The sequence below is a fragment of the Thalassophryne amazonica genome, chromosome 8 (genome assembly GCF_902500255.1).
Source record: "Thalassophryne amazonica chromosome 8, fThaAma1.1, whole genome shotgun sequence".
Taxonomy (NCBI): Eukaryota; Metazoa; Chordata; class Actinopteri; order Batrachoidiformes; family Batrachoididae; genus Thalassophryne; species Thalassophryne amazonica.
The window spans coordinates 11,094,642-11,118,163 of record NC_047110.1 but is presented as its reverse complement, the minus strand read 5'-3'; the positions used below and the strand labels follow the sequence as shown (position 1 = coordinate 11,118,163).

Genomic DNA, 23,522 nt, shown 5'->3' with positions numbered 1-23,522 from the left:
GAAAATCATGAAAATATCAGGGGTGCCCAAACTTTTAAATACAACTGTATTGTCCGGAAATTCAGTAATTCATTTTCCAAACATAGTTCAGCAGGAGAGCAGAGCGCTCCAGCAGCGAAGAAAAAGCATGCGCATTGTGTTCTGCGTGTGTCTGTTTATAAGAATCTTCTAGCTCAGAAGAAAAAAAGAGCGCCAACAACTACCCATATCACTCTGAAAAAGACACCTGCCCCAAGGTGGAAAAACACGCGGCGGAGCAGCGCCACGATGAAGGCGCGATCAGAGGGATACTGGTCAGTTACTATTAATAATTTCTTATGTGTCCAACCTCGTAGGTTGATTGTTAAAATTAAATTTGTTAGTTCTAAAAGCCATCATAATTATTTATAGGAAAACGTTCTATTTTTATTTCTCAAACAAATGTTTGGGCCTGAAAACAGGTTTTGATCTTTGGTTTCATTCTATAATACTGGACTTATTTTTCTACTAAGGTTTGAACTTTGAGAGTGTTTACACAGGAGAGAAAAGTGAGAAAATGTGTGTAGTGAGGGGTTTTACAGCCTTAAAACATCTATAATTGTAAAAAAAAAAATAACGCTGCTACTTCACGGAATTCACCTATCGCGGGCTATTTTTAGAACGTAACTCCCGCGATAAACGAGGGACCGCTGTATAGAAAATATCTCGTGTCATCAGTCATTGTGTTTGAAGAACTCCATAACCATTTCTAAAATTTGGGATTCTGATGGATACAGTCAAGAATTTCCTACTTTGGTCTATGTTAGCATCTTTTCACATTAAAAATAAAGGCAGACAGACAGGCCTGTTATTTGGGAAGTCCTGTTTCTAATAGCAGGGTACTGATGGCCACTGGAGGTCACCGTTGCTTGTTTGCATGACACACGTCTCCATAAATCATCACTGCACTTCCAAACAAAACAATGATTGACAATATGGTGTGCAATAAAATGTTAATAACAATATATAAGCCGTGTATTCAGTGGTAATTCATGTGCTGATTGAGTTACAGCTCCACCATCTGTTCATCATTTGTTACACCAGACGTTGGTGTTTATGTTGGGCTTGATTCAGCCAGAGCAGTTAGTTTTCTGCCTGGATGAAGTCAAGTGTGTTTTTTCCTCTGTTCATACTAAGTGATCTAAACAACTTAAATCTCTTGGTGTCTTCCTGTTTCCACATTAGAGGCAGTTTGTTGATAAAGTTGTTACAGTAAATGAGTAATGTCCACCGTAATGCTAGCTGAGTGTGTGAGTGTACAAAGTGTGCTGGCATTGCTGATTTCTGCAGGAATTTCAGCTCAAACAGTTTTCTTTTGTATGTGCATTCACACAAATCCGCAAGTATAAATTCTGTGTTTTATGCCATTCAGCACAAGTGGGTTATGGTGGTGCCGTGACAGGGGAATAGACTAATGCACGTTAATTCTCATTTCATAGACAGGCGCTTTCCTCCCTTTGTTTCTTTCAGCATCGCTCATTAGCAAGAATCAATCTGCTGCTCCGTGCGAGTGCTTGTATACACACACTACTAATCAGGGCCCAAGGGACAAGTGCACATCAGCAGCTTCCTCAGTGAGCCTGGGGAGCCAGGCCAAGCTGCGCTGAGGGAGAGGGAGAGAGACAGAGAGAGAGAGAGAGATCGAGAAGTGCTCAGCACATTTTTATTTCCTTATATGGTTATATTAGTAAACATCAGAGGGAGGGGTCATCACACTGTCAATACAACATGTGACCTAAACAGGAAGTGTTACAGCGAAGGGTAGATGGCCCGCTTAGATTGGCACTACTCTCAGATACACAGACATGGTGTTGTCACATCCTCGTCTGTAAAATAGACACAGTACTGTGCATCTTTAAACATTTAAAAACAAAACATTAATATACTCCACATAAGCTAATGTTTATAAATGACAAGATATTTAATGTTCAAACTGATAAACTTTGTTTTTGTGCAAATATTTGCTCATTTTGAAATAGATGCCTGCAACACATTTCAAAAAACCTGGGACAGTGGTATGTTTACCACTGTGTTACATCACCTTTCCTTATAACAACACTCAATAAGTGTTTGGGAACTGAGGACACGAATTGTTGAAGCTTTGTAGGTGGAATTCTTTCCTATTCTTGCTTGATGTACGACTTAAATTGTTCAACAGTCCGTTGTTGTATTTTGCGCTTCAGAATGCGCCACACATTTTCAGTGGGTGACAGGTCTGGACTGCAGGCAGGCCAATCTAGTACCCACATTGTTTTACTATGAAGCCATGCTGTTGTAACATGTGCAGAATGTGGCTTGCCATTGTCTTGCTGAAATAAGCAGGGACGTCCCTGAAAAAGACATTGCTTGGATGGCAGCATGTGTTGCTCCAATACCTGGATGTACCTTTCAGCATCGATGGTGCCATCACAGATGTGTAAGTTGCCCATGCCATGGGCACTAACACACCCCCATACCATCACTGATGAAGGCTGTTGAACTTTGCGCTGGTAACAATCTGGACGGTCTTTTTCCTCTTTTTGTCTGGAGGACACAGCGCCCATGATTTCCAAAAACAATTTGAACTGTGGACTCATCAAACCACAGCACACTTTTCCACTTTGTATCTGTCCATTTCAAATGAGCTCGGGCCCAGAGAAGGCAGCAGCGTTTCTGGAGGTTGTTGTTTGGCTTTTGCATGGCATGGTCGTGTTTTAACTTGCACTTGTAGATGTAGTGACGAACTGTGTTAACTGACAATAGTTTTCTGAAGTGTTCCTGAGCCCACGTAGTAAGATCCTTTACACAATGATGTCGGTTTTTAATGCGTTGCCGCCTGAGGGATCAAAGGTCACGGGCATTCAGTGTTGGTTTACGGCCTTGCCGCTTACATGTATAAAGTTCTCCAAAATTTCAGAATCTTCTGATTATATTATGGACTGTAGATGATGGAATCCCTAAATTCTTTGCAATTGAACTTTGAGAAACATTCTTAAACTGTTGGCCTATTTTTTCACGCAGTTGTTCACAAAGTGGTGATCCTCGCCCCATCTTTGCTTGTGAACAGCTGAGCCTTTTGGGGATGCTCCTTTTATATCCAATCATGACACTCACCTGTTTCCAGTTAGGTGTTCTTTAAGCATTCATCAACTTTCCCAGTCTTTTGTCCCACCTTTATTGAAACGTGTTGCGGGCATCCATTTCAAAATGAGCAAATATTTGCACAAAAACAATCAGTTTGAACATTAAATATCTTGTGTTTGTGGTGTATTCAGTTGAATATAGGTTCAAGAGGATTTGCATATCATTGTATTCTGTTTTTATTTACATTTTACACAGCATCCCAACTTCGTTGGAATTGGGGTTGTACAATTGATTTGGGCTTGAATCAGCAGGTGCCATTCCGGTGATGAGGTAGCAACAATATGGTCGCGGCTGAGGGGTGAAATGGAGCGCAGGCTTCAGACAGCTGTTTATCCTTCACCTGCGCACTTATTGACTTTTATTGTTCAGGATGTTTTTAAATATCAACATTTCATTATTTTTAGTGGTTATTTGTGCACTTTTTGGTGTCACCTACACTTTAATCCAGATTTTTTTTTTTTTAATCCAGGTGGTTTATTTCCAAAGGATTTATTTAATTTATTTTGGGATTGTGTAAATCTTAAACTATATTGTCAAGTTCTGTTTTTGAAAAGGTTTTATAAACACCCTCTTTTTTAATGTAAGTTGCCTAAATGCCCACCCTAAATTGTTATTTTTTATTAAAGTTGATTAAATGCACACCTCAATTCATTTAATTTCATGACCCCAACAGATTGTAAAAAGCAAAAAATGAGGTTTTTATCATCGCTTCCGTGTCTTCAGTGTGTGCTGGTCTTTGAGGTGACCACAATAACTTCTGTTTTGCATGGGGAATTTTAACTTTTTTGTAAAGTCAGTAATTTTACACATGCAGTCAGATGTTTTTGTTGTATCAGTAGTAGTCACATGACGATGTCAATTTGAGTGTTTTTGATGCCAGGGTTCCACACAAGGTGGAACAGATCTATCACAGTCTGGCACTAAATGGGTCAGTTATTTTTGAGTAAATGACATTTTATTAAAATGTATGGAAACGTGGGCATTACGAAAAACGTAATATTGTACATGTGGTCATGCATTCACTTACTCCCTTTTCAGAAAGAATTTCATGCAGAACGTCCAAGGTATTCAGGCGCATGTATATGGTATATTTGGATTTTTAAATTTAATATTTATTTAACCAAACTCATTGAGATTGAGACCTCTTATGCAAAGGACACCTGGAGGCTAAAGTTTCCAATTCCCCTAACCTGCATGTCTTTAAATGTGGGAGGAAACCGGAGCACCCGGAGAAAACCCACGCAAACACAGGGAGAACATGCAGACTCCACACAGAAAAGCCACAGGTGGGAATCAAACCCATGACCTTGACATTCTTGCTGTGAGGCAACAGTACTAACCACTGAGGCACCGTGCTGCCCACGGTGGATTTGTCACTAATGAAAACACTTATAGCCTATTTTTATATTCTAAATGTTTTGATAATCTGTAGTAAATTCCATATCCACAACGGCAAATATAGCAATAAGTGTCCTGCCTTTCAAGTATTTCTAGCAAATCTTAACCTGTACACATTAAAAAACTGTTTGTGAACAATTTAATTTACTACCAGAAGGTTTTTGTTTTCACTCTATTTTAACATAATTTAGTGGAGTATTTTTTTTTATTATTATTTGCTTTCTGTTTTCCTTGGAAATGGTTATTGTTGTACTACTGTTTTGGTGTGCTCCCTAGCCTGAACACTGCCATACTGGGCCGGATACCGGCCCCCATTTAGGAGTAGGAGATCCTACTCCTAGTGACCTGACACCTGCTCGACCTGGCACTGGTCACGTGACGCGCGATAATGAATATGGCGCGATCGTTGAGGCTGACGGACTGTTTGCCGTGCATTACTTCAGAAGATCATGCAGTTTTGTCATAAAAATAAGTATCCCTGCTTTGTCAGATTGTATTAATACAACCCCTGGCAATAATTGTGGAATCACGGGCCTCGGAGGATGTTCATTCAGTTGTTTAATTTTGTAGAAAAAAAGCAGATCACAGACCTGACACAAAACTAAAGTCATTTCAAATGGCAACTTTCTGGCTTTAAGAAACACTATAAGAAATCAGGAAAAAAAATTGTGGCAGTCAGTAATGGTTACTTTTTTAGACCAAGCAGAGGGAAAAAAATATGGACTCACTCAATTCTGAGGAATAAATTATGGAATCACCCTGTAAATTTTCATCCCCAAAACTAACACCTGCATCAAATTAGATCTGCTCGTTAGTCTGCATCTAAAAAGGAGTGATCACACCTTGGAGAGCTGTTGCACCAAGTGGACTGACATGAATCATGGCTCCAACACAAGAGATGTCAATTGAAACAAAGGAGAGGATTATCAAACTCTTAAGAGGGTAAATCATCACGCAATGTTGCAAAAGATGTTGGTTGTTCACAGTCAGCTGTGTCTAAACTCTGGACCAAATACAAACAACATGGGAAGGTTGTTAAAGGCAAACATACTGGTAGACCAAGGAAGACATCAAAGCGTCAAGACAGAAAACTTAAAGCAATATGTCTCAAAAATCATTAACACCTAAACAGAAAAAACAAGGTTACAATGGGCAAAGGAAAAGCAATCGTGGACTGTGGATGACTGGATGAAAGTCATATTCAGGGATGAATCTCGAATCTGCATTGGGCAAGGTGATGATGCTGGAACTTTTGTTTGGTGCCGTTCCAATGAGATTTATAAAGATGACTGCCTGAAGAGAACATGTAAATTTCCACAATCATTGATGATATTAGTGCACAGGTGTGCCTTAGACTGCCCACAATAAAAGGCCACTCTGAAAGGTGCAGTTTTATCACACAGCACAATGCCACAGATGTCGCAAGATTTGAGGGAGCGTGCAATTGGCATGCTGACAGCAGGAATGTCAACCAGAGCTGTTGCTCGTGTATTGAATGTTCATTTCTCTACCATAAGCCATCTCCAAAGGCGTTTCAGAAAATTTGGCAGTACATCCAACCAGCCTCACAACCGCAGACCACGTGTAACCACACCAGCCCAGGACCTCCACATCCAGCATGTTCACCTCCAAGATCGTCTGAGACCAGCCACTCGGACAGCTGCTGAAACAATCAGTTTGCATAACCAAAGAGTTTCTGCACAAACTGTCAGAAACCGTCTCAGGGAAGCTCATCTGCATGCTCGTCGTCCTCATCGGGGTCTCGACCTGACTCCAGTTCGTCGTCGTAACCGACTTGAGTGGTCAAATGCTCACATTCGCTGGCGTTTGGCACGTTGGAGAGGTGTTCTCTTCACGGATGAATCCCGGTTCACACTGTTCAGGGCAGATGGCAGACAGCGTGTGTGGCGTTGTGTGGGTGAGCGGTTTTCTGATGTCAGTGTTGTGGATCGAGTGGCCCATGGTGGCGGTGGGGTTATGGTGTGGGCAGGCGTCTGTTATGGACGAAGAACACAGGTGCATTTTATTGATGGCATTTTGAATGCACAGAGATACCGTGATGAGATCCTGAGGCCCATTGTTGTGCCATACTTCCAAGAACATCACCTCATGTTGCAGCAGGATAATGCACGGCCCCATGTTGCAAGGATCTGTACACAATTCTTGGAAGCTGAAAATGTCCCAGTTCTTGCATGGCCGGCATACTCACCGGACATGTCACCCATTGAGCATGTTTGGGATGCTCTGGACCGGCGTATACGACAGCGTGTACCAGTTCCTGCCAATATCCAGCAACTTCGCACAGCCATTGAAGAGGAGTGGACCAACATTCCACAGGCCACAATTGACAACCTGATCAACTCTATGCGAAGGAGATGTGTTGCACTGCATGAGGCAAATGGTGGTCACACCAGATACTGACTGGTACCCCCCCCCCCCCCCCCCCCCCTAAAACAAAACTGCACCTTTCAGAGTGGCCTTTTATTGTGGACAGTCTAAGGCACACCTGTGCACTAATCAGCATCTTGATATGGCACACCTGTGAGGTGGGATGGATTATCTCAGCAAAGAAGTGCTCACTATCACAGATTTAGACTAGTTTGTGAGCAATATTTGAGGGAAATGGTGATATTGTGTATGTGGAAAAAGTTTTAGATCTTTGCGTTCATCTCATACAAAATGGGAGCAAAACCAAAAGTGTTGGGTTTATATTTTTGTTGAGTGTATATGTTTGCACTGAACAGGGCTTAGCCACCTCAGGATCTTCAGTCTGGTGTTTGTCTTGTTTGCAGGTACGTATAGCTGCTAACTTCGTAATTCACGCCCCGCCTGGAGAGTTCAACGAAGTTTTCAATGGTGAGTATATATCTTTCCTGCCCTGTTTCATATAGCTCATTTTGCATTGTCCAAATGTTACTCATTGTGGTGTTACGTAGGAATAGAAGTGTGTCACTGATGTTTGGGGTGAAAATCTCTGTTTTTTTTTCTCTTGACAGTAATGGAGGAAGTACTATGCAGTTTACTGATTGATGCACAATACAGTCATCCTGTCCCACCCTCTTCTCTATTAATGTCGATTACTTGATCAGTGTGTTTGTTCTTCCATGATGTATGTGCAAAGATGTGTGTCGAGCTTGAGTGTAGCGTCTGTTCAGCATGTCGGCCTGTTTTCAACTAGTTAAGCTCGTTCAGAATGGAGTAGCCAAAAAACAGAACATGTATTACCCGCCCCAGACAGTTTACCATGTCCACTTCCACTTTAGTATTCAGACACTAAAATTAAAACTAAAAGTTGAAAAATTAATTTCATATTAACAAAAGAAAGTTAATTGAACAAACAATAACATCCCTTGTCACATGTACATCAAAAGGCTAAATAAATGTTTTGCACTTTAGTGACATGAAGTGAAATGAGTTCATCCACCGTGGAGCAGATTTGAACTGAATCATTTTTGATTGGCAAACGAATTTCTTTTCCTTCTCACTACAGCTCTCCAGACACATCAGATTCATGTGTTTGGATAGTGATAGTTTTTGTGTGATGAATACTTTCAGCTTCAAGTAGTTTAACAAAAATATGACATTGAAGTGCAGTGTTAAAAAACATCCTTCTTCATTTCCACGATCTCCTTTCATCTCTGGTGTCTTTTGTGAGCTTTTACTCGGCTCATTTTTACACAACTGCTTTGTTTCTCACTGTAAACACTGCAGTGGTTAAAAGTGTGTGGATATAAGAGTTTGTACTCGTCTGTTTCTTTCTAACTGTCTCACTGTTTTGTTCCTCAGATGTGAGATTGCTGCTCAGTAATGACAATCTTCTCAGGGAAGGTGCAGCACAGTAAGTTTTCTCTTGTAGGATCTTTTACATCTTACAGAAAGCTTTAATGGGTCAGAAAGTTGTTTCAAAAAGACTTATAATTGATCTCGCTGTGACTATGCAGACGGCTGGCATTGAGTGCACTCACATGCTCTTGTTTTCACTCTCTCTGATGCATTCCTCCATGTTTAAGTGCAAAATAGTGAAATATTTTATATATAACCACAAACATTGTCACATAATGGAAAATGCTTTAAAAAAATTAACTCTCCTGAATAACTGCTGTACAGCAGGGGTCGCCAACCCTGCTGCTGGAGAACATCTTTCCCTCATGTTTCTCATGTGCATTTGTTTCAAATACAGCTTATTAACCCTCTGGGGTCCGAGGGCATTTTTTGGACAGTTCACTCACCTGGCATAAATGTTTTATTATTGCTGTTAACAGCTCTCCCTGCATCCCACAGTCAAGTTTTATGTCTGTTTTTTTTTTTTGGACAACCTGTGCTTTCAGAATATATATGCTTTTGTTGTGTTTTATAAGTGTAATAAAGGTTTACAATCAAAAATAAGAAAGAAAAAAGTAAAGCGGAAATAATTTTCCACACATTTATTCAAAACACTCAGCAAACTATAATAAACAACTCTTTTGACACTTTATAAAGGAAATTTGAGGTCTTGTGTGAAAGACTGTACAACAAAAAGGTCAAACAATATACATAAATGCACATTTTGAACAATATATATACAAAATGGTCTATGCGGGGTTTTTTTTTTTTGTCTTTATGGTAAAAGCAACAGAGTTATCCAGTAACATTCACATGCAAACTAGTGGAGCAATCCTGATAGTTACACACTCTTTGTTTGAGCACGTGAGATTGTCATCAGAGGCTCTCCATCTGCTTTCACTGATCGCTGTGTGTAACGGTGCAGGGCGCACTGGATGTACTCATTGGAGCACCCAGGGGGTATTCAAACGGGCCAACTAGTAACATATCACTCCTGAAAATGATCTTTGGCTTTTCACATCAGGTAAATCTGCCCTACGATTGAATTTTGGAAAACCATGTGTCGGTGAACCAATTCCGATTGGACACTCACATTGCACACGTCATCACACAGCTTCTATAAAGAGTACAAAGATGGCTGGTGGCTGGCTCGAAAGTCCGTGGCGTTACCTTTTCAGCAAAAAAAAGTACGTTTCTATGTCATATCAGTAAAAAGTTATTTATAATTTAGTAAAGTTTGGTCTTAGCTGTCATATACGACGGCGTCGGCCCCAGAGGGTTAATTAAGTTTAGTGTTTCCCAGCTGTCAATTGGCTGATCACCCCTGACTTCTTTAGCAGTGGGTGGAGCATGGAAAGATGGACAACATGCAGGGTTGTGACCTGTGCTTTGCAGAGTCCGCTCACAGTCCAGAATATTAAGAACTCCTCAACAATGCATAATCTTTGTTTTATGATTGTATTTACGTGATGAAAATGTGTACTTACTTAAAAATAACATGTTTCAAAACCATGACACTCATGTTTTCACCATTGTGTTACTTCAGTTTGTGAAGTGGAATGTCCCCACATTTATCTTTTATGTGGGTCCTCAGCTGAACTAAGGCTCTGCATGGCTGTATTTCTGAACACACATTATTAGTTGGAGACTGATCAGGACTACAGGCCACAGTCTGCATCCTCGTAGACGATTACTTCTAAAGCCCCTTTCACACCAGGCCCACTTCCAGTTGTGGCTCCATGACGACGCCATGTGGAAGCAGCCCAGTGCCAAGATGATGTAGCTCAACACCACAACAGTGCGAGGGACGCAAAGGATGAGGCGAATCAGACGTCAAAAATTAAACGGTTCATTTTTCTGTGTTGAGCACAGGATGCACAAATTAAGTGGTTTCAGCGCAAGTCAGAGCAACGCAACGGTACTCAACATGACTGGAAGCCACACCCTCACAATACAACGTTGCCCGACGCCAATTCATGATTCCTGCTGTGTTCCATTGTTCCAGAAGTATAAATCATGCAGGATTGTTTTTATACCGTGTACACTATGCAGTAAAACTACCTGCTCAAAAAGAGCACAGAAAAAAAATGCTAATTGCAGCTGCTGCAGCTCCTCGCTGTCCCCTCAAACTCTCTCATCACTGCATTTAAAAAAGGACATAAGTCCTGCTCACAGACTGATTGCCAGAGACAGGACATGTCCACATCAAGTATAACTCCACACATCTCCACATTTACACACGGATGGTTTGTTCGCGTGTGTGTGCAGCTCACGGTCAAAGGAAGAAAGATAAACTATAACGGAACTCAGAGCGCAGACATGCAGCTCAGCACAAAAACAAACATAAACTAGAAGAGAAATCAGAGTGCACAGTCTGGCTGCAGCCAAACTGTGCACTCTTGATTCCTCTGTGCAGAGGACCTGCAGGCTTCGTCCTCACCTCCTCTTTGCCCCCTGCTGTGCACACCTGACGCAGACATTCCTGCGTCATCATGACACCACAGGAAGAAACTCAAAGCAGCCCCGGTGTGAAAGGGGCTTACAGACGTAGAATGTGATTTAATGTTGTTGGAAAATGCAGGAATGAAAAGGACACATTAGAATGGATCGTACCATGCATCCGGATAGTATTCACAGTGCTTCACTGTTTTATGTTAGTCTGATTACAAAATGGAGTAAATTAATGTTTTCCTTCAAATTTCTACTCACCACACCCCATCATAACATGAAAAGTTTTTTGCTACCCCAATTCCAACAAAGTTGGTACATTGTATGAAATGTAAATAAAACAGAATACAATGATTTGCAAATCCTCTTCAACCTATATTCAGTTGAATACACCACAAAGACAAGATATTTAATGTTAAAACTGATAGACTTTTTTGTTTTTGTGCAAATATTTGCTCATTTTGAAATGGATGCCTGCAACACATTTCAAAAAAGTTGGAACAGGTGCGACAGAAGACTGGGAAAGTTGATGAATGCTCAAAGAACACCTGTTTGGAACATTCCACAGGTGAACAGGTTAATTGGAAACAGGTGAGTGTCATGATTGGGTATAAAAGGAGCATCCCCAAAAGGCTCAGCCATTCACAAGCAAAGATGGGGCGAGGATCACCACTTTGTGAACAACTGCATGAAAAAAATAGTCCAACAGTTTAAGAACAATGTTTCTCAACGTTAAATTGCAAGGAATTTAGGGATTCCATCATCTATAGTCCATAATATAATCAGGAGATTCAGAGCATCTGGAGAACTTTCTACACGTAAGGCTGTAAACCAACATTGACTTTCAATCCCTCAGGCGGCACTGCATTCAAAACCGACATTGTGTGAAGGATCTTACCGCTTTTGCTCAGGAACACTTCAGAAAACCATTGTCAGTTAACACAGTTCGTCGCTACATCTACAAGTGCAAGTTAAAACTCTACCATGCAAAGCGAAAGCCATGAATCAACAACATCCAACACATTAATTATCTTGTCTTTGTGGTGTATTCAATTGAATATTGGTTGAACAGGATTTGCAAATCATTGTATTATGTTTTTATTTACATTTTACACAATGTCCCAACTTAAAAAAAATCACAAAATTCACAAACTTTTTTGCAAATTTATTAAAAACTAAAATCACACTAAATTCTGCAACACTGGGGTGGCATTTGTGAGCTGCTATGCAGTGGTTTCCTGGGGATGAGGGTGCTCTGAGTGGGATAGAAGCTTTGCACGTGATATCACAGATCTTGTGCAGTGCAATGCCATGCGCAGCTGAAGGTCAGGTTTCGCTGGTCGCAATACACTTGGCTGTGAAACAAGCCATCTCAACTTGTCTTTCCTCTGTTTTCCTGAATTTTTCATCCTATCATGCAATAGGATGTTATATGTGCAGTAATCTGTTATAATTTCTTGTTGAAATGTCACCTTTTGTACATATTTTATTTTTTAAAACTAAGCTACCTTTTCAACTCTGTTTTTGGGTGCTGCTGTAACAATGAACCAGAATCTAATTTATTGCCAAGTAAGTTCGCACATACAAGGAATTTGATCTGTTGTTATTGGTGCATAAACAATAAGAAAAAAAAACAACCTTTCCGTAAGAGGTGAAAAATAGGTAAAACTATATTCACTGTTAAGTAAATATGGAATATAATGGAATGGGACAGTGCAAAAGCAGGTGATAAGAGAAGAGATGTATAGTACATTTCAGTGCAGGGATCACCAATCTGTACTTTACTATCTAACAACTGTCTAGCTTTGTTTATTAGTCTATCTGCCAATGGAAAGAAGCTGTTTTTGTGTCTTAAAGTTTTTGTCCTGATTGACCTCAACCTCCTGCCAGAGGAAATGGTGACAAAAAGTTTGTGACCTGGCTGGTGGGATTGGCCACAATCTTCCTTGCTTGCCTCAGGGCCCTGGAGGCATACAGGTCCTGTAGGGATGGCAGAATGCAGCCAGTTACTTTCTCTGCAGCATGGATGATAGGCTGCAGTCTACTTCGGTCCTTAGCAGTGTCAGCAGTGTACCAGATGGTGATGGAAGAGGAGAGGATGGACTCAATTATGCCATTCTAGACGTTCACCATCATTGTTTTTGGCAGGTTGAACTTTAGCTGCACCAGAAAGTACATCCTTTGTTGTGCTGTGGCTGGAGGATGAAGTGGAGGGTCATGTTGATGGCTTCATCCACAGACCTGTTGGCTGTGAAGGCGAACTGCAGGGGATCCATGTGTGGGTTATAGATGGCCTTGATGTGTGTGAGGACAAGGCGCTGGAAGGTCTTCATCACCACAGAGGTCAGGGCGACAGGTCTGTAGTTATTAAGTCTTGTAGTTCTTTGTTTTTTGGGGATGGGACTGATGGTAGAGGCCTTGAAGCATGCTGGCACTTGGTATGTCTGCAGTGAGGTGTTGAAGATGTCTGTGAACTCCGGTACAGTTGGTCTGCACAGTTCTTCGGTATGGATGGGGAGGCAGAGTCAGGTCTGGGTGCTTTGCGTGGGTCTTGTCTCTTGAAGAGCTTGTTTACATCCCTCTCATGAATTGAGAGAGGTGTGGTGGGGAAGTAGGTGGGGGACTTTGCTGTGAGCAGTTGTATGAGGGAGCAGATCCCAGTTTGGGGGTGGGGGGGGGGTGGGGGAGGAGCAGGTGCTGGTGGGTTGGAGCTGATGATCATCATGGTGAGTGTTAATAGGAGTGTCCTATTGTCTTTCAAATCTGCAGTAAAACTCATTCAGCTGGTTTGCCAGATGAGGGTCCTTGGCAGAATGGGGGAGATTTGGTTTGTAGTTGATCTGTCTGAGCCCTTTCCAGATAAAAGTCGAGTCATTGGCTGAGAACTGATGTTGAAGTTTCTCAGCGTACAGCTGTTTAGTTTCCCTAACCATCTTCCCAAATCTGTACTTGGACTCTTTAAACCCGACCTTGTCCCCACTCCTGAAAGCCTGCTCCTTCTGCAGCCTCAACTGTGAGTTTAGAACTGCACAGAGGTTTGATGTGGGCTGTTTCACAGTCGGGGTACACAAATATGTTATTCATCCGTGTCTAATTGCTGACTGGGGAAGTTAAATGCCCAAAGTTTCAGACCTTTCAGATGTTTGTGTATATGAGCTCGCAGATATGATCTGCTATACTTTCTGGAGAGGTCTAAGATAAATGTTGTGTAAATTATACACAAGATAAGATGGATGTGGGTGTAGTGTTGTGTGCTGCTACACCCTACAACACTACACTCTGTAGTGTTGACATTCGTAGAGTTGTCCTGAAGCCACTCCTTTGATATCTTGGCTGTGTACTTTGGGTCATTGTCCTGCTGAAAGATGAACCGTTGCCCCAGTCTGCAGTGAAGAGCGCTTTGGAGCAGGTTTTCATCCAGGATGTCTTTGTACATTGCTGCATTAATCTTTCCCTCATTCCTGACTAGTCTCCCAGTTCCTGCTGCTGAAAAATATCCCCACAGCATGACGCTGCCGCCACCATGATTAACTGTAGGGATGGTTCCTGGTTTCCTCCAAACATGATGCCTGGCGTTCACACCAAAGAGTTCAATCTTTCTCATCAGACTAGAGAATTCTGTTTCTTGTGGTCTGAGAGTCCTTTTTGGCAAACTCCCAGCAGGCTCTTATGTGCCTTTTACTAAAGTGAGGCTTCTGTTTGGCCACTCTACTATACAGGCCTGATTGGCGGATTGCTACAGACATGGTTGTCCTCCTGGAAGGTTCTCCTTTCTCCACATAGGAATGCTGGAGCTCTGACAGAGTGACCATTGGGTTTTTGGTCACTTCTCTGACTAGGGCCCTTCTCCTTGATCCCTCAGTTTTGACGGGTGGCCAGCTCTAGGAAGATTCCTGGTGGATCTGAACTTTTCCATTTTTGGATGATGGAGGCCACTGTGCTCAAAGCTGCAGAAATGTTTCTGTACCCTTCCCCAGATTTGTGCCTCGAGACAATCCTGTCTCGGAGGTCTACAGACAATTTCTTTGACTGCATGCTTTGTTTGTACTCTGACATGCACTGTCAACTCTGACCTTATATATAGACAGGTGCGTGTCTTATCAAATTCAAGGATTCAAAAGAAGTTTATTGTCATATGCACATAGGAACATGTTCCCTGCACAATGAAATGTTTACTGCATTTTTACCCATCCTAATTGCCAGTTAGGAGCAGAGGTCGCCTTTTTGGCATCCGGGGACCCAGCTCCAGATGTATATCCCTGCCCTCGGTCATGAGCAGGGCTGAGCAAACCTTGACTGGCCTCATGACACACTTAACAAACAACAACACATATAAGCCGGTCCGGTACATGAACACATAAAAGCACACACATGAAAGAATTGGGAAAAGAAAACCTCCATTGCTGCTGCGTTGAACTCCCGCAGCACCACTGGAGAGCAAAAAAAAAACCCATAGCACAGAAAAACAGTCATAACAAAAACAAAAAAACACAACAGACGACAGACAACAGCCGAGACTTGGATGTGTCCAGTGTCCAGACAGACAGCCCGGAAAGGCCTCCCTTGAGGCGCCATCAACAGGCCTTATCTGTCCATCCTGGGGGGGGGGGGATCCCAGTCCTGAATCAGTCCACCAGAGTCTCAAGGTCCCACACTCAACATCTCAGGACTGGGAAGGGAAGGAGGGAGGGGAAGACAAGGAGGCGGGGGAGACGAGGAGCGAGGCTATCAGGAGTGTTCTTCGGGGGGAGGATTTTATCCCAGCGGCCTTGAAGGACAGCTGGTGTTTGGAAACCAAATAGATATCCAGATTAACAGACGCCTGGCAGATTCCACAGTCTGAAACTTCAGAGTGGCTCCCAAATACATCTGAATAGAGGAGATGTGGTCTTACTGACGATCATAGTGGTTTTCCAGTGCAGCCATTCTCCCCGAGATGGATTCCAACGTGCGGTTGACGCCCTTCGACTGAGCTGTCATTGCCCTTCCAATCGAATCAATCATGTGGGGCAGCCTGGACGGGCCAATTAATGCCGCCTTCACCTTCTTAATTTTCCGGTAAACCAGTGCTATGGCCGCTCCACACAGCAGAAACCCGGTCACCACAGCTTCAAATAAGTAAATATCTTCATCGTCCTCCACAGACAACGTGTACAGGCACATGACTTGCCACCTCCGCCAGCTGTCCATCATGTAACCCGCCACATGTGTCCCAGCAGGACAGGTCGGGTCCTCCGCTCCCGAGTGTCTTGTGGAAAAAATAGTATCAATTGCGTTCAGAGACCACTTGATCAGATCCATTTTGCCGTTTTCCAGAGGAGCAGGGCTGGGAGCCTCACAGACAAAACACGCTACAGTAGCAGGAAAGTTGGGGAGGGAGAAGGAGAGAAAAATGTGACCATCCCGACCGAGAGCAAGAAGGCAAATCATGTCTAGTCAACTGAATTTACCCCAGGTGGACTCCAATTAAGCTGTCGAAACATCTCAAGGATGATCAGTGGAAACAGGTTGTACCTGAGCTCAATTTTGAGGTTCATGGCAAAGACTGTGAATACCTATGTACATGTGATTTCTTAGTTTTTATTTTTAATAAATTTGCAAAAATCTCAATCTTTTTTCACATTGTCTTTATGGAGTATTGTATGAAGAACTTTGAGGGGAAAATAATTTTATCCATTTTGGAATAAGGCTGTAACATAACAAAATGTGGAAAAAATTAAGCACTGTCAATACTTTCTGGATGTACTGTATGTTGCTCTAAATTGTGCAGATATGTTTTCTTCAGTTTATGAGGCAGTCACACATACGGATGGGTATCGAGAACCGGTTCCTTTCGGGTATCGTTAAGAAATGATTCGATCCACCGACATCAATAAGCTTTGTGCTCAACGATTCTGTTATCGGTCCTTCAGAGTGGCCGTTGTTTTGGCGGGTGTTTGTCAGGAAAATTATCATTTCTCTACATTGATTACAGACTCTGCAGCGGGTCCTTAATCAACTTTTCTGCAGCGCGGCTTTGCTTTGAACCTTGAACCAATCGAAGCGTGGTTCGCAGATTGAAGCAATGCTTCGGTCAATTGCTTCGATTATTTCTTTCGCTTAATTTTCCCCCGCTAAAACCCTAAAGAGCATACGTCTGAGTATTATTTACCTTTTCTATGTTAAACCAACCTGTTATGTTCTTCTGAAACAGTTGATAGATGTATTTTATAACTTAAAAACGGGATCAATGCTAACGCGTTAGCATGTCTATGGCATTTTCAATGTTAAAAGTTAGCATTTAGCAATTGCAGCTCTCATCACGTTCGGGTGCATTTGTGTTCAAATTGTAATATTCCTTAAATTTATTTTTGCTTATATATTAATAATCTAATGATTATTATATACAATTTTAGAGAAAGAGACAAAAAGAACCTGAATAGAAACATAACAGAAAATATATAATAGCAACTAACATAAATAAATAAATACATACATAAATAAGTGCTTCCTGTGAACACCTAGTGACTCTTACACCTCCATTTCATCCCTGTCTTATTTAAGTTTAATGACAGTTTGTTTTGGTCAAACCATATTTTCAGTTCATTTCTTCAGTGATTTCCTCCAGAACTTTCTGCCAAACTAGAAAACTGCTGCATCCTAGTAAGAGCAGAATACTACTGGAATGAATTTGAATAAGGAAAGTTGTATTTTTTTTTCTCACCTAAATGGATGCTGCACTCACTCCAGTTTATTGTCTGGAATAGTCCCAGATTGCATTTCAGAGCTTCTAGAATTCAAACATTTTCGTGCAGGTGGTGTTGGGGGTAATTTTGGGTTTCAGCTTTTTTTGTTTTTCACCTCTTTCATCCCTGAATATGAGTCGTGAGTCACTTTTGTGCAGATTAAAGTTACTAACTGGGACTCCTGTCTCGTTGCGAGAAAGAAACGAGAATCATCCTCCGTTCTGTTCACACAGCTCCAAATGTTGCACAGCTCTCTGACAAGTCAAGATAGAACGATAGAATTCAGTCTGAATAACTTCAAAGCGAAACACAGTTTTGTTTATTTTTATTTATGTCCAGAGATCAAGGATACAGTGACTAATTTCATATTTATTTACTTTAAGACTCAAGGAAATACATAGAAAACCTGTAAAGCCTACTTTTAGTACAAAATTCACGAGGTATCGATAAGGGAATCGATAAGGAATCGGATCGATAAGCAGAATCGATAATGGCATCTATCGATAAAACCTTATCAATACCCATCCCTAGTCACACGTGTATCATAAGTACATATCTCCATGAGTAGTGACACTCCGCCCATACCATGACTCCCCTCATTCTAAAGACTTTAAATAAAGTATGCAGAACCCTCTGCTTTGCTGTGTAGATTCTCCTAGCCCCTCTTCCTAGCCTGACATGCACCTCCCAAAAATTTAAACCACACATCGAAACAGCAGACTGCAGGAGCTGTGATTGGTCACTTTTCCCATTTCACTCCATTGTCTCCCCTAATAACCTCACCGGTTATACAGCTTTATGATGAAGTGGTATAGAGGAGAATTTTCTTAAAAAAAAAAAAGACCTGAAAGTTTAGCTACAAATTGCCAGAAGGTACATCTGAAATGCAAGCCTAGATTTGATCTGTTTTGGTGAAACAATATCCTTTTCTGCTCTACTCCAACTATGAAGCTAAAGCCCCTTTCACACCTGGCCTGCGTAGAGTTGCATTGTGCTATCGGGTCGGTCACATTCAAGGCTATAGATACAAAATACAGATGTTATATGAGAAACACTAAAACATATGTCATGAAGATGTGCTTTTGCTTTCAGCATCTGCATATGAAAAAAAACTTCATGTTGCCGAACAAATGGTTTGATTAATCCTAATATTTAACAAGTTATGACCAGAAACGTGGTGCATCTTTAAATGAAATTAGGCGTTACTCTGTGTCACTTTAAAATTGATGCAACATGTTTTATTGTATAACAATAAAGGTGTGGTAGTCTTTTATGTAAATGTTTTTCTATGATATAAACAAATATCTGTTTTCTGTTTTCAGAAAGTTTCATCAATTTTGGGTGATCCGAGACAGCTACATAGTTTTACAGAAATGAGTTACACTGTTGTAAAATTTCATTTTCAAGACAATATTGTATGGAAATGCTGAATGAAAACAATAAAAAGTCATCCTTTGGTCTTTAAATAATTTTATTTAAAGTCTCAAGGGTGTCTAAAAAAATAAACAAGATTTACTGCGGCCAGAGCAATATTTTGTTTTTGGCAATGATCACACTGCATGGTCTCAGATGTTCAGAAAATCCTGTAGAGTCTGACATACCTATATTTAAAAATAATAGCATGGTGAATGTAACTTAGGTAGTTTTATTGTCCTGTGTTAGGATAATTAGAGGATATAAGTTGAATGGAATAAATAATTAGGTCCTATACCTGTTATGATGAAGGCTATAGGTAGCACCATGTCACGGACTCTACACACGTAGAGTCTGTGACATATAGTTTTAAAATAGTACATGGATGATTCTGAGTATCCATGATGAAGTGCTCTATCTATATTGAAGAATACAGTTTGTTAAGCCTTATAACCAAAACATATACCAATTTTTTTAAGTAAATAGTAAAATAAATGACTCTTGTATTAAGGATATCCTTTCTATTGTAGAGTCCGTGACGGTCAAAATGTGACTTTGCCTCTTCGTCTTAATATTGTCACCCAAAAAAATTGGCTAGAGATACATGAATAAAATTTTGGATTATATTGCACTAGACATTGGTCTTCATAATGGGTCTAAATTCAAAGAAAAATACTTACTTTGATTTTTGTCTTAAGGTGACACACCTTAAGACACCTTGATTGTGACTGACCCGTATCTACTACATAGGAATGGCTGCGTATGCTGCGGGGGGGGCCTTTGGCCCACCCCTTCTTCTTCTTCTTCTTCTTCTGTAGTTTTGGCCCTCCGAAACTACTCTGTGGTTTTGATGCTTCACTGCCAGCAAAGTTCAGCAGAGTCCAGCTGGATGAATAAAATCTAGCAATGCAGGTATGTACTGATTTATAAAAAAAAAAAAAAAACCTAAAAGGATTTTTCACCAGGTTAGCGTCGGGTAGTGCCCTCTTACAGTACTCACACCTGCAATGCTCCTCGCGTGGCTATTCTTGCTAAGTTCCCCCCTATGCTGTGGAAAAAATCCTGGTGAGAACCCTGCTCAGCATATTGCCATGTAGGGCTGCATAAGCTCAATGCAGTCGATGCGCTGCATTACGTAACTCTACGTTGGCCCAGTGTAAAAGCACCTTAAGACTGGTGAAGCAAAATTTGCACTGTGCACAATTTCTCCATTCACAGCCACATAAGCCTATTACTTTGGTTGTCTGGGTGTCTTGGTGGCTTTCCTCACCCTTCTCCTTCTTGCACAGTCGCCCAGTTTTTGAGAACTGTCTGCTCCACACAGATTTACCACAGAGTGCCGTACTGTTTGCATTTCTTCATAATTGATGTAACTAAAGTCCAAGACATATTCAGTGGCAGCTTTTACCATCAGAGAGCCTCATCCATAATGACCACAAAAGACTCCAAGCTGTCACTGATGTTAAAGAGGCCAAAACACAGTATTAAGAACAGGGGTATGTAAACTTTTGATCAGGACCATTTGGGTAGTTTATGTCATCATTATTTAAAAAGAGTAAACAGTCATTTGACAATAAATGGCTTCACTCAACCATGAACCGTGAGTGAAAAAAGTTTTTATGTTATCATTCATATTCTCTGAAAAATGGGCCCAAAAAAAATGGCAGTGTATGTAAACTTTTGAGTACAACTATACATATCAAATCCAGTCAAAAATGTAAGCTCTAGACAAAGTTTCATGATTGAAGTATTTATTTAAATGGTTTTTCTCTCTGCAGTGCATTTGCACAGTACAATTTGGACCAGTTCACCCCGGTAAAAGTTGAGGGCTATGAAGAGCAGGTGAGTGTATGTTGTAGTAATTGCTGCTTTCTGACTGAAATCGTGAAGCTCTCAGTGTTGATTGCCGTGTCTGTGTGTGGTTTTGCTTCGTCTCCAAGTTAACAAACACTCTTGTTGATGATGTTGTGCTTTCTGCCTGTGAGATGATCAGAGGTTTGACATGTTGGTGAATGAATGTTAGTGTCAGTAATTATTGCAGTGTCTTATGTAAAGATGTCATCATGCCCGTGTTTTCCCACATCATATGGTGAGACTCCCTCCTCTATTACCCAGCAGGCTGCCTGTTGATGTGGAGGAGAGCTGATGGAAACGTGTTCTTGTCTTTGTCCTTCTACTGCATTCATCTCTTTGTTCTTTTTTTTTCTTTGACAAAACCATTTGCTATCTACTCTTCCTTTGGTCTTTTCTTTTCCCTTCTGTACTTTGTTCTTCTTTCTTCATCTTTTTTTGTTGGCCTTTTCTTTAACACCTTCTTTCTGGTTTGCTTTTTTCTGTCCTCTTTGTTGTTCATGATCTTTTTTTCTTCCTAGGTCTTAATCACAGAACATGGTGACATCGGGAATGGCCGGGTCCTAGATCCCAAAAACAAAATCTCTTTCAAGTTCGACCACCTGAGGAAGGAGGCTAGCGACCCGCTGCCTCACGATGTTGACGGTGTACTGGAGGGCTGGAGGAGCGCCGTGGACTCAGCCGTCAGGGCCTACGTCAAGGAGCACTACCCCAGTGGCGTCTGCACTGTATGTCTCACTCTCCTGCCTCCCGCCATCAGCCCAGTGTTGTCTGTGCATCTTTAAAATAAAGTGTTGCATCTGTTAATTTCAAAATAGCAGTAGTCTTAATGGGCTTTAAAACAGCTTAACACCATCTTTCAAAGGTCTTAAAAATGTAATGGGGGGGGGGGGGGGGAAATCATTATTTACTCCATATTGAAAATCACTGTAGAAGAGTTCTGGTCAAGTTATTATCTTTTGAAACTTTGCGTATCAGTCTTTTCAGTTGAACAGACAGTACTATCTTCTCTGTGAGATAACCGTAATATATTGGCAGGAGTTCAATTCCCAGGGCCTTATTTATGAACCATTCATACGCACAGGTTTGTGCATAAACTGCACATATGAACATTTCTATGCAGTGTGGAATTTTCCAAGTTGTCTTTTATGCTTGGAAATATGTGTAAATACACACATAACGCTGGTCTTGCATACACATAGCATCTAGTGGTATAACAAATACCATACAATGACTCGGAATTAAGCTACAACCAAATGTTTTCAGGGCCAAGGAACACACTGAGGCAACTCTCATCACCGTATCTCATTTACATCTGGTGGAATTCAATATGGCCGCAGAATGGCCAATGCGTCATTGATATTAACAAAAAGTTGAGCAAACCTGTTGAGTTTGATGTCTAACCCTATGTTTTCAGGGCTAAGGAATCCTTTTGGATGGGTTTCATCTTCACACAGAGCCTAATTGTAAAGGAAACTAGAGCATAGACTACAAGCCTCCAGCAACACTAGTTTCCAATTCTACAAATTTTTACCTTTTTTATTTTATTTGGCAAAAAATAATCTAGATAGACATACGCATGTTACAAAAAATAGTTCACGAAAAATATATTCATGCCTATACAGTGAGGCAAATAAGTATTCCCTGCCGCAGGGATTTTGGTCCACTCGTCCTCACAGATCTTCTCCAGATCTTTCTGGTTTTGAGTTTCAGCTCCCTTCAAAGATTTTCTATTGAGTTCAGGCCTGGAGACTGGCTAGGCTACTCTAGGACCTTGAAATGCTTCTTTACGGAGCCACTCTTTAAGCCCTGGTCCCACCGAATAATAAAGCCATGACTAGCCATGTATGGATTTGTCAGAAATTTCAGTGATTATTTGCCACGTATATGAAAATTGTGCAATTAAAAAAAACACTGCGAGTGCAAGTGATTGTGTCAGCGCACACAGCGCAGCTCATCTGATCGATTACAATGAGATGTTAAATCTGTCATAAACATACTTTTACAGCTGCTCATGAGAAGGAATGAACATGCAACTGTTTTGCCAAGCCATTACAAATAATTACCTTTTAGACTGTTCTAAATAAGTTCATCTCATGCAGTGCAGGAAAGAGAGAGAAAGAAAAGCTGTAGATGAAATAGTCCTCTGTGATTCTGGAAGTGATTAGAGGTGTTTTCAACAGCTAAACTCTGACAGAAAATGATTAATCCACTACAAAATAATTATTCTATATACACAGCATCCAGTGCACAAAGCAGGTGGGATTGTCACGACGAAGTGCGTGAGAGTGCGGAGCCAAAATAGCCTGTCCTGTCTCATCTCTGAGCCTGTGCCACGCCCAGAGATGAGCCTCGTTATCCGAATATTCTGCCTCTAAGAGCCACTATTCTCCCACGTTTGTTGAATAACTTGACTTGTACAAAAAAAAATGCTATGTGGCTCATTCTTCATCGTTCATTATTCGGTGGGACCAGGGCTTTAGTTGCCCTGGCTGTGTGTTCTGGACTGGGTCATTGTCATGCTGGAAGATCCAGCCACGGCCCATCATGAGTGCTCTTACTGAGGCAAGGAGGTTGTTTGCCAATTGGAAGTGGCCAAAAGAAGCTGGATATATAGCCAGGGTGTGTGATCCACATGAGATATTCAAATATGACCTGGTGAAACGTGTAGGCCCTTGCAGGGAACTAAAACCTCCATGCTGCATATTTTGCAAATGCCAAACC

General features: G+C 41.2%; 1 protein-coding gene across 1 annotated transcript in view; it reads left to right on the top strand.

Moving 5' to 3' along the window:
• LOC117515255 (F-actin-capping protein subunit alpha-2) overlaps nt 1-23,522 on the top strand; it is a 57,922-nt gene that overhangs the window by 18,944 nt on the left and 15,456 nt on the right. The window contains exons 2-5 of the mRNA XM_034175735.1: nt 7,332-7,395; nt 8,326-8,377; nt 20,726-20,789; nt 21,320-21,526. Coding sequence (XP_034031626.1) covers nt 7,332-7,395; nt 8,326-8,377; nt 20,726-20,789; nt 21,320-21,526 — 387 coding nt within the window. The remainder of the gene's footprint in view (nt 1-7,331; nt 7,396-8,325; nt 8,378-20,725; nt 20,790-21,319; nt 21,527-23,522) is intronic.